Below are 10,310 nucleotides of genomic sequence, written 5' to 3' on the forward strand. Positions count from 1 at the left end.
TTTATTAATTAATTACTCTTTATAACAACTTCCTCTAATTAAAATAGCTCATCAAATATAGGGAAAATTAGACAATTGAGTGATTCACTAATGTATCTTAAATTCAACAAAAAATCAAACTGAACAACTATAATGGAATGGAGTATAATGGAATGGAGGAAGTAATAGCATATACTATCTCCAAAGGACATATTAGGCTATAAGTATAATACTGATATAAGATATTGTAAAAAAGAATGAGAATTAGGGTGCGTTATATTACCTCTTAATTGAATGGTTTCATTTAGTATTCAACGCGTTTTGTTTCTGACATTTAAATGACATATGATACTGAATGATTCAACATTTAGTGCTTAACCATTCAGAGTTAAAATACTTCTTAACCATTAAGTACCATATATCCTCTCTAAATTATATCAAGAACACTTACTAAACAATTATATTGTTTTTATTCATGCAAAAGGCTAATAAGGTAATTTTACATCATTCAACGTTTATTCAAAATCATTATCAAAAAGGTTAATGTCATTCACAACCAACTTCATCAAGAACCTATTGAAACATTTAGATTATGAACCATCGAGCGCTTTATTATTCATTTTTGTCAAACGCACCCTTAGTAGGATACAGACCCAACTTAAGTATTAAATTACCATGTATATTGAAACCTAGAAAGCACATGAAAGTTTGGATTTTGTTAGTAAAAGTATAGCCTTATGCAACTACCACTAGTTCTAATCTTCAGAGTTTTACTTATCACACAAAACCAAAAGCCATTCAAAATAATTCACTACCAAAATCAAAGTAACAATTTCGTGAGACGAATGGAGTTTAATCTTACCACAGGGACTGCAGGGTAGAGCCTCAAGGTTTCAGACAAGGTTGCATGAAGGTAATGCATTTTTTTCGAGCACTTCATCATTGATTAATTCAACAAAGTCTGTCAAATAATGATAATGATCTTGTTTTATGACAAATACCAAAATACATCCTGCAATATGATCTTGGTCAAACCATCATCCCTAATACATGGTTTAATAGCATTGGGTTTTTCTCTTGTAGGTGAAGTAAAACAACTACTACCACTTGTACCATAATTGAATGATTAAGAAACAGCATCTATAGCTATGTTTACTCTTTTCTTCGGTGGCATTGTTAGGGTAACAATTAACCAAGTGTGTGACACTACACGACAATAACAACTCCAGTAAGACTTTCACCAATGTAAATGCATATATTAGACAAAACTTTATGCTAGATTAGCAAAGCAGATTTATTCGATGAGAAATTGGTGCCTTATGATATATTCCAATTAAAAGCCCACATAATATCCATTTAAGTAATATCTTACATTCAAGTTCATGCTACAACTTGAATTTCACTCTGTATTTAACGAATTTTAAGACCTCCATTCATTATGTCTGTGCAAGAAACACGATAATTCCTATTTAACCACTATTAGAAGTACACCTACGGGCACAAATAGACACAAAACATATAAAACCTGCAAATCATCTTTAGGAAATAAAAAACAATAATTTCGAATAAAATCACAAAGTTTAAACCTAAATTCATACAACAGCGTCTCACGTCTTTTTGAATCATAACATTACATCCTCTATAGTCCAAAATTAGGGTTAGTAAATAAAATCCTAAGAATAAATTGCAACTAATCCTAACAATTATTAACCACGTAACAGAATTTATTAGAACAGCGTAGCACATTGTGAATCACAAATTGAATCATCATATCATATCCTCTAAAGTACATTATACATAATTAAGGTTTGTAAATGAATACCTAAAATTTAATGGTAACCATACCTGCAATGAAGAATGAGACATCATAACAACCACATACTACTAACTCACTATTTATATCCGTTCCAACGAACAATGAGACATCAGCAGGATCAGAAGACTAAACACATTCATCTCGAACAGTAACACCACCATCACTAACTGAAGAAATATTAACTACATTTTTTTTCTTCTAAAACACTTTGATCCATAAAATTACTTTTTCCATACCCAAACCCAAACAGCAAAAATATGACATACACAACAACAGATAACCCCATTAAAACATTCAGGCACAATATTTTTAAATATCAAAACAAACACCAACAACAACAAACATAGATAAATCCATTAACCATTAACAATTTGCAAAAATTACATGACAAGTATACCTGTGGTCGACAGGGAAGATGGAGAATCCGAAAATATCTAACAGTCATCGGACCACTATGTAAACAAATGTCGTTCTGGCCCTTTTTGTGTAGGAAAGGAACAAATATCAAGTAGCTAATAGGGTTAAAGCTGACAGGAAATCAAAACCCCCAAGGTATGACGATAACCGCACAGACACAAAGCGACAAAATTCAAAACCCTAGGGTTAAATTGAAAACCGCCGGCACCAAAAGAATAAACCATGGGATCAAATAATGGTTCTCCAACGAATTAGGAAAAACCTAGGTTAATTTTGGAGTGTTTACAGAGGAATTGAATAGACGAATCAGTAAGGGAAATGTCGTTTTGGGCGTGTTTGTGAAGGGAACGACCAAATCTTGGGTGCCTAATAGTATATATGGTAAATAAATATTACTATAACTAAATTATCTTTTACAATTTCAACATCGATTCCCCGTGTATTTAGATCACAAATTCTAAATTCATTCAGTTACTGAATTTTCTCTCAAAAATCGATGTATAACCATAAAAGTTTTTCTATGGTAAAAGCCAAAGTAAGACTACTAACAGAAAGCAGAATGTATATATGACATAATGCATCAAAGCTTCAAACAATTATGAATAACTATGCTTTTAAGTGCTTATTACTATTGCAATACTACTCTTAATAATCCAAAAATAGGTATAAGATGAGTTCAAGTGCTAAAAAATACAAGAATTGTAACCTTTCCAAGTGTTATGCATCTTTATATGCGTTCTGAATATCTCCGATCTCCATTTCAGAGTATTTTGGACTCAATTCATCTTCAACATTACTCATTGTGCCCTCTTCTTTAAAAGATCGATCGATCTGAACAGTCATTTCATCCTCAGAATCACTCTCATACAAATCACCATCATCTGAATCATCCAAATCATCAAAAGTTTCAATCTTTTTCTTCCTTCCTCTATAACCAGTAAGACTCAAAACTTTCTCCTTCCAAACAACCAACGGAGATTTATCAATCAGCTCACAACCTTCATACGCTTCGGTCAAAAAAACACTAAATCTCTTCCCTCTTTCAGAAACATAAAAAATCCCAAAGTGCTTCAATAATATCCTCATCAGCTTTTGAGGCATTACAAATTCCCTCCTAAAGTGAGTTAAATGATCAGTAACCAATCGTTTCTCGTTCATAAAGCTTAACACCTCATGCATTACCGCAATTGCTCGTTTATCAAACTCTACCGATCCCGCCTTAAGCTCCTTAGCATCTGCATAAGGAGAAAGATATTCCCTTTTTTGAAAATTTTCAATTTGCCCCCTGTATCTATACACTTTCTTATAATCAGGAGGAAATTTCATAGGAAACGGTAACGCTAACATACCGGGAACATGTTCGGATCCTTTTGTGATTCCCAAAACCTTTTTTTCCACTTCGGTAACTGACCAACATGGGTTCCATGAAACAAGCTTCAAGAACTCAACCTCATCTTCATTTTTGAAAACCCGAAAAACGTCTGGATATTTATGCACCCAATTCTTCCTAAAATCGTATGGCAACCCTAAATCCCTTCTAAAATGTGCGATTTTATCCAAAGGTAAAACCTTTTCAACTGACATCATTAACAACCTAGTTACATGCTCTAACGCCATTTCTTCATTTTCTGCAATTAATCTCTCTTCTTCTTCAATCAATTCTTCACCTTTTTCAGTTAACCCGACCCACGTTGTACCTCGTTGATCCTTATACAACTCAAACAACTTTGGCGACTTTCGAATGAAGTCTGATATCTTGTGAGGTTTTGGCAGGTTAAGTGGACGCCTGTGTTGATCAAGGGACCTAATTGGTATAATATGTTCAGGTTCATGCTTTAACAGTTCCAACAGAAACAATATTTTCGAGGCGATTTTGTGCTTTTCAACAGCAACTTCCAGCGCGTGGACTCGTTTCTGCTGGCTTCGGTCTTGAACTCGTTTGCTCGTTGTCATTAATCGTAAATGAGACGCTAGGTAGTAAAGATTCTTGAATGATTTGGTGATGATGGTTGTAGAAATTGGTTTGAAAAGGTGGTTCGCCATTGAAATCAGAAGAATGAGAGTGTTGATTAGGTGTTTGTATAAATGCCTGACTGAACTGACCAAGGGGAACCCTAAACACGTAACAATGGATTCAGGTTCTAATAACTAAAGAATCTAGCATAGTAATTCGTAATGTTGTTGCTGGGAATTTTATCGAACAGTTGGTGTGCATAAATTGCAGAGGTACAAATTATCATCTCATCACGAAGCCCACAGAAACGATATCTTCATTTTATTTACAAGAAACGATACCTTCATGTATTATCAAGATAAAAAAAAAAAAATCGAATTTTTGAAAGTCTCGTTCTCCACCCTTTAAATCGTTACAGAAACTTTACCTGCGGATAGTAACAGTGATGTGTGGAAGTGGGCCTCAAATGGTGCATTCAATAAAAAGATACTTGCTAGAGAAATAGATAGATGAAGGTAAGAGCACTCGGTGTCCACTACAAAATCGACCTTCCCCCTAAATCGACGCAGGGATTGACGGTCGGTCGACACCGGCACGGCGTTGATCCCGCCGTCGATTTCCAGCCTCCAAAAGTCGACGGTGAGTTCCAACGGCTGAATTGTTTGAAATTTTAAAAAACTAGCCGTTTAACGGCTAGTTTTGGTATTTTTTTTTTTTTTTTTCTTTTTTCTTTTTACTCTATAAATAACACTACATTTTATCATTTTAACACACACTCATTATTCACCTTTCACCACAAGGGAGTTACGTGATAGAGAAGTGCATGAAGACATACGATCTGATTTGGTTGAACATTTGTGGGATCTTCGTGACGACTTATGAATTTTATTACGTACTAGTTTATTTTATGAATTTTATTAAATGTAATGGTTTATTTTATGAATTTTAATAAATGTAATAGTTTATTTTAATAAATGTAATAAATGTAATAGTTTATTTTATGAATTTTAATAAATGTAATAGTTTATTTTATGAATTTTAATCAATTATTTAGTTTTTATATTATATTAGTTAAATACAATATTTAAAAATCAATTTAAAAAATAAAAAATAAAAAATGGACACTGAAATTGACACTGAAATGGACACTGTGGACACCTCCACCTTACACACTGTCAGTCAATTTCAATGTCAAAAATGGACACTGAAATTGACACTGAAAAATCGACACGGACACCTCGTGCTAAGATACTTGCAACCGATAAAACTCATAGGAACAAAAAGCGTAAAAAAGGATTGGGCTATTAAATTGTGAAACAAGTAGATTATTTTCGTGTTACTTCTAAGCCCATTTAATATTTTTTAAATTGTAAGTATTACTCGTCATTCATCCTCTCTCTCGTATCGTTCATACGCGTCATCCGATTTCGATTTCGATCTTCAGTTTTTCCCTTTATTTTAATCTTCTAATCCCATTATAATAATATGACATTTAAAGATTATAAATTTTATAATCCTTTAGTTTTATGCTATGTAATCTATTTTCTTCCAACAATGTAAGGGTTTAAAACGTATCTTGTTTGCTAGTCCATATTAATCAAAGAGAGAACAAAGGTACACGACGATCACGAATAGAAAAATGTCAACTGTCATTATTTTTAAGTTATGCAATTTTTTGGCGGGTTTTTGTAAATTGACTTGGTCTCATATTCAATACATTTCACAACCTAGTTTGTACCTTTAATGTGTAAAAAAATCGATATAAATGATCTTCAAGTGAATCCCGCGGATAGTAAAAGAAGTTTAGTCTATGATCATAATCAAAGAGAAGAAATAAGACGGCTATATTGGTAAGGGTAAAATTGAAACACGATCATGGCTACACCAAAAGCTCTCTTTTATACGAGTAGGAGATACACGATGGTGGATCTCACCACAACACAATATTAGGATTGATTTCTTTATTTTCAGAAATTGTGGAGGTGCTTTAGTATGTGAAAGAAGAAGGTAACAATCCTTTTAACCAACGTCAAACTTCCGATATTTTGTCATATTTTAACACATTTGAATTTTCGTTCTATTTGCGTCTGAATAACTATATTGTGCATTGAGTTGCAGGGACTATCGGTAAGCCCTAACATGATCAATTAGTGTTTGTAGTCCAATACAAGCCGCTGATCCTCTTGAGTCGTTGATCCGTTGTTGTTATTACCCTGTTGTTGTTAGTTGTGGCTATATGGTATCGTTTATTACTATATGCTAGACGTGATTAGCATTACTTGGAAGTCAATTAAAGGGAGCACATGATAAACTTTCTGCGTGGGAGTCAACACATAATTCAACATATTCTCGATGAATACTGATGTAACATCTCCAGGTTATTCTGTATCTCAGTTTTCAGCAATGCCCAGTCAACAACAATATCAGTTTCCACTATCATATCTGATGAATCGGCAGTACACGAGACGGTTACTAAAAGGTCAAGCGATAATTTGGTGGGATTCTGTCACTACTCACATCCCAAAGGAACAACTCAGTCAAGTCAAGTGGGATGAGTTTTAAGCAAGGTCTGTGAGCAATATGTTTCAGGTTTTGTAATAGAGAAGATGAGGACAGAGTTTCTTGAAATGAATATGACTGAAGATATGATGGTGCACGAGGTCATTAATCAGTTTAACGAGAGGCTCAAGATTGTTCAACAGTGGGTTCCCAGTGAGCGGGGTCGTATTCAGCACTATGTGGGTATTTTGCTACTAGAGTATAGGGTTGTGGCCAGATTTGCAACAACTCTACCGCGGGCTTTCATGATGGTTAAGGCGACAGAAAGTGATGTAAAGGAAGAAAAAAGTAGAATGACGACTAGTGTTTTACCCCGCCAAGTCAGGTTGGAAACCGGAGAAGATCTAACTCAAATAGATCACATGATTATTATTCCAAAGGAAAATGTAATCAGTATGAGACTGGGTCTAGGCAAAAAAAGTGGGGTTGATCGTGTAAGTCATCACGCAATAGGAAGTGTTCGGTTCTAACCAAGAGATGTCTGAGATGTGGGATAGTGGGCCATGAAGCTCTGTCATGTTCGTATCGGGGTGATGTTTGTTGAATTTGTCATCGTACAGGACACAGAGCGTCTCAGTGTCCGATAGACCGAAGATTAAGTTCTGGGGTAGGGTCGGGAGTGCGTACTTTATCAGTTGGGTGAGCTTCTGTGTTAGTGGCAGGACAGAAGAAAAAGAACCCCTCGCTGTCTACAACCAGAGCGTATAAGATATCGGTAGAGACAGAAGATGCCATTGACGACTTGACTTCCGGTAAGTCTTTATTACATTTCTGTAAATTGTTATTACATTATGTAATTTGTTGTTACATTTTGTAATTGTTATGTGTTGACATTTTGTGTGAGTAATTGATTGACTGTGTTGCATTCGAAACTATCATAGATCACATAAGTGTAGTTTTATTTTTTCCTTAGTAGGTTGGATGCTTGATGTAACCATAGGATTTGGACTTAGATATTTACCTTTTGAAACCTTTCGCGGTTCCGCAAGCCTTGAGTTGTAAGACGCATCAGTTTGGGATTCTTTTTATTGAATGACAACAATGTTGATTGTGATTGAATTATGGAAATACAATAATAGTTGCAAATGAGTGTTAAAGTGTAAGTTTGAAGACTTCGTATTTGTGTGAAATTGTTTATTATTAGTGGATTGTAACTAACAGTGACCAGGGTAGGTAAGACCTCGATGGATTGGTGAACATGATTATGATCTTGCTCTGGGATACTCAAAATGAAAGTATGATTTGGGATAATGTATTACGTCTGGCCAACGGAAATATATTGTAGTAGATCATACAGTAGTTTCGAGAGCCGGAGGAGATGTAGCAAAGATTGGATCGGATATTGATTAATGGTTTGTATGTATGTACATCTTGATAAAAACATTGTTGCGATGGATTATAAACTATGAATTTTGATTAATATTGATGGTACCTTTTCGAAGAAACTTAATGGGACTTGACCGGTATTTATTTGTGGAATTATCTTTAATGTTGGTCTATTGCGCTTTTCGGAGGATTTTGACCGAGAATTGACTTTTCTAATATAGTAATGACCGTTGTGTTATATCTATATATTGGTTTATTATTGGTTAAACAGAGATAAATTGCGAGTCATGATGAAGTTTTAACCAAGTGATGACATTTCTGAAGTAACCTTAATGGTGTCAGACGTGTGTATTGATGTTATTTAATGGAATTAACATTTAGTTAATTACACTCTAATTGTGTTAGTGGTTATCCGTTACTCGAAATCATTGATGGTATGATTGAAAGTTGATCTGATCCATTTCATGGAAGTCCATCAGATCGTTGACGGGTCGTTGTATTACTCAAGGGTTGTTTTGTGTTTGAAAGAAAGTTGACTCTAGCTAACATTGAATTGATAGATCATTATCCTTTTAGCTTAACACTCAGATAGAAAATGATCTTGCACAGTTTTTGTTAAGTGGCAGTACTTCTGCAAGCGACGAGTGTGATGCTATAGAAAAGTGTGTGGTTAATTATTCGATTGTTGAGTTGCGTGATTGGAACTAAGGGAATTAGCTTATACCGAAATTGGATCATTTAATGGTAGTCGTAACAGAAAGATTTGTGTTTGACGCATTAACGGTGAGTTTCCAAATATACGAATTCGGATGATGGGTTGATAATTGAGACAGGAATGAACCTTGGTAATGCGTGTGATCTTAGGATGTGTTTTCACTTGGTTCCCAGTATGATCAATTGTAAGGGTGTTTGTTACCCATTACCCCTATGTTTATGATTGACCAGATTCCGAGGACGAAATCTCTTTAGGAGGGTAGATTTGTAACATCTTCAGACCGGGCCTAGTAGAAAATGACTAGTTTGCCCTTATGTGTTATTAAATTTTATTTTAATAATTAGATGTTTATAGTTATTTGACTATTTGGTTGAGATTAATTTGTGCACTAAACAAGTTTGTTTGTGTGATTTAGACATTGTTATGATTGTATAATGAGGTGCGAAAGATATTAAATAAATGATAAATACCTGTGTGATATGGGGTATGGATTTATACCCATTTATATATGTATGTTTCTGGATGTTTCTCTCGTTTTCCAAGTCAGAACCGCACCCTAAACTCTTGGTCTTATGAAACCCTAATTGTTGATTTTGGAAATTGACTTGTGTGACCTTAGGAACTGATTTACTTCTTCATTGTGATTATCAAACCAGATTTGTGTGTTTAAATCCTTGATTCAGTCTTGTATTAATTGGGTTGTTGTGCTAAATGGGGTTTTTAGTGCAAATATGCTTGGATCTTGCATATTTGTGTTGTTTGATGTTATATATATATATATCTTTATATGTATGTGTGTGTGTGTGTGTGTGTGTTTCCTGAGTGATTTTTAGTGTTAAAACAAGTCTAAATCGCGATTTAAGGGTTTAAAGCTTGAAAATAGCGTGATGTATCGGATGAACTACATCCATACGGATACGGGGAGCATCTGTACGGATCTTGGTGCATCCGTACGGATTCGGGTGGACAATATTTTTGTGAAATTTGTTTTGGTCATAACTTTCATACCATAACTCAGTTTTTGATGAATAAACTATCGTTGGAATCATATTGTTGTCTACTTTTCAATGGCATGGTTTTAAAATTCTAAAACAAACTTTAATTCTGGTAAAAAAAAAGTGATATTATGTGCATGTCTTGTTTCGCATGCATTTAAATGATGATATTGAATGGACAAGTTGGTAGACTTGTCAAATAATGATTATAGAGTTGTATGAAATAATTTTAATTATGATTTAGAACTTACATGGTTTGAATTTATTGTTGTAAAGTTATATATTGTGTTGTTGTGATATCATGCTTGTGTTACGATACCTTTGTATTGTTAGTAACTGAGATACAATTTACTAACTTGTGAGTATTAATCTCAGGTGATACAGACGAGGAGATGACTCAGTGACATTAGACTACTGAGTTGTGTCGGTAATCGGTGAGTGGGATTAACCTACAGTTGTAGTGCAAAGTAGTAAGCAGTACATGATTGTGTGAGGTTGCCATGTGTTGGAAGATGGCTTCACATTAGATTGTGTATAATCTATTCCCAT

The 10,310-nt window shown here is 34.4% G+C and overlaps 1 protein-coding gene across 2 annotated transcripts; it reads right to left on the minus strand.

Annotated features, from left to right (window-relative positions):
- Positions 1-1,062: 1,062 nt before the first annotated feature.
- LOC139897194 (protein WHAT'S THIS FACTOR 1 homolog, chloroplastic-like) lies at positions 1,063-4,529 on the minus strand. 2 transcript variants are annotated; one of them, XM_071879864.1, is made up of 2 exons: positions 2,919-4,529; positions 1,063-1,185 (listed from the first exon to the last, which is right to left on the minus strand). In XM_071879864.1, the coding sequence occupies exon 1, from the start codon at positions 4,253-4,255 to the stop codon at positions 2,930-2,932; it is 1,326 nt and encodes a 441-aa protein (XP_071735965.1). In that variant the 5' UTR covers positions 4,256-4,529; the 3' UTR covers positions 1,063-1,185; positions 2,919-2,929. The 2 variants fall into 2 exon arrangements, with proteins under 2 accessions (XP_071735965.1, XP_071735966.1); XM_071879865.1 differs by lacking the exon at positions 1,063-1,185 and having other exon boundaries at positions 2,843-3,447; positions 3,562-4,529.
- Between the last annotated feature and the right edge of the window lie 5,781 nt (positions 4,530-10,310).

The sequence above is a fragment of the Rutidosis leptorrhynchoides genome, chromosome 3, assembly GCF_046630445.1.
Source record: "Rutidosis leptorrhynchoides isolate AG116_Rl617_1_P2 chromosome 3, CSIRO_AGI_Rlap_v1, whole genome shotgun sequence".
In the NCBI taxonomy this organism is placed as follows: Eukaryota; Viridiplantae; Streptophyta; class Magnoliopsida; order Asterales; family Asteraceae; genus Rutidosis; species Rutidosis leptorrhynchoides.

Coding starts and splice junctions, on each gene's coding strand:
- LOC139897194 (XM_071879864.1), bottom strand. CDS start 4,255: ATGGCGAACCACCTTTTCAAACCAATTTCTACAACCATCATCACCAAA.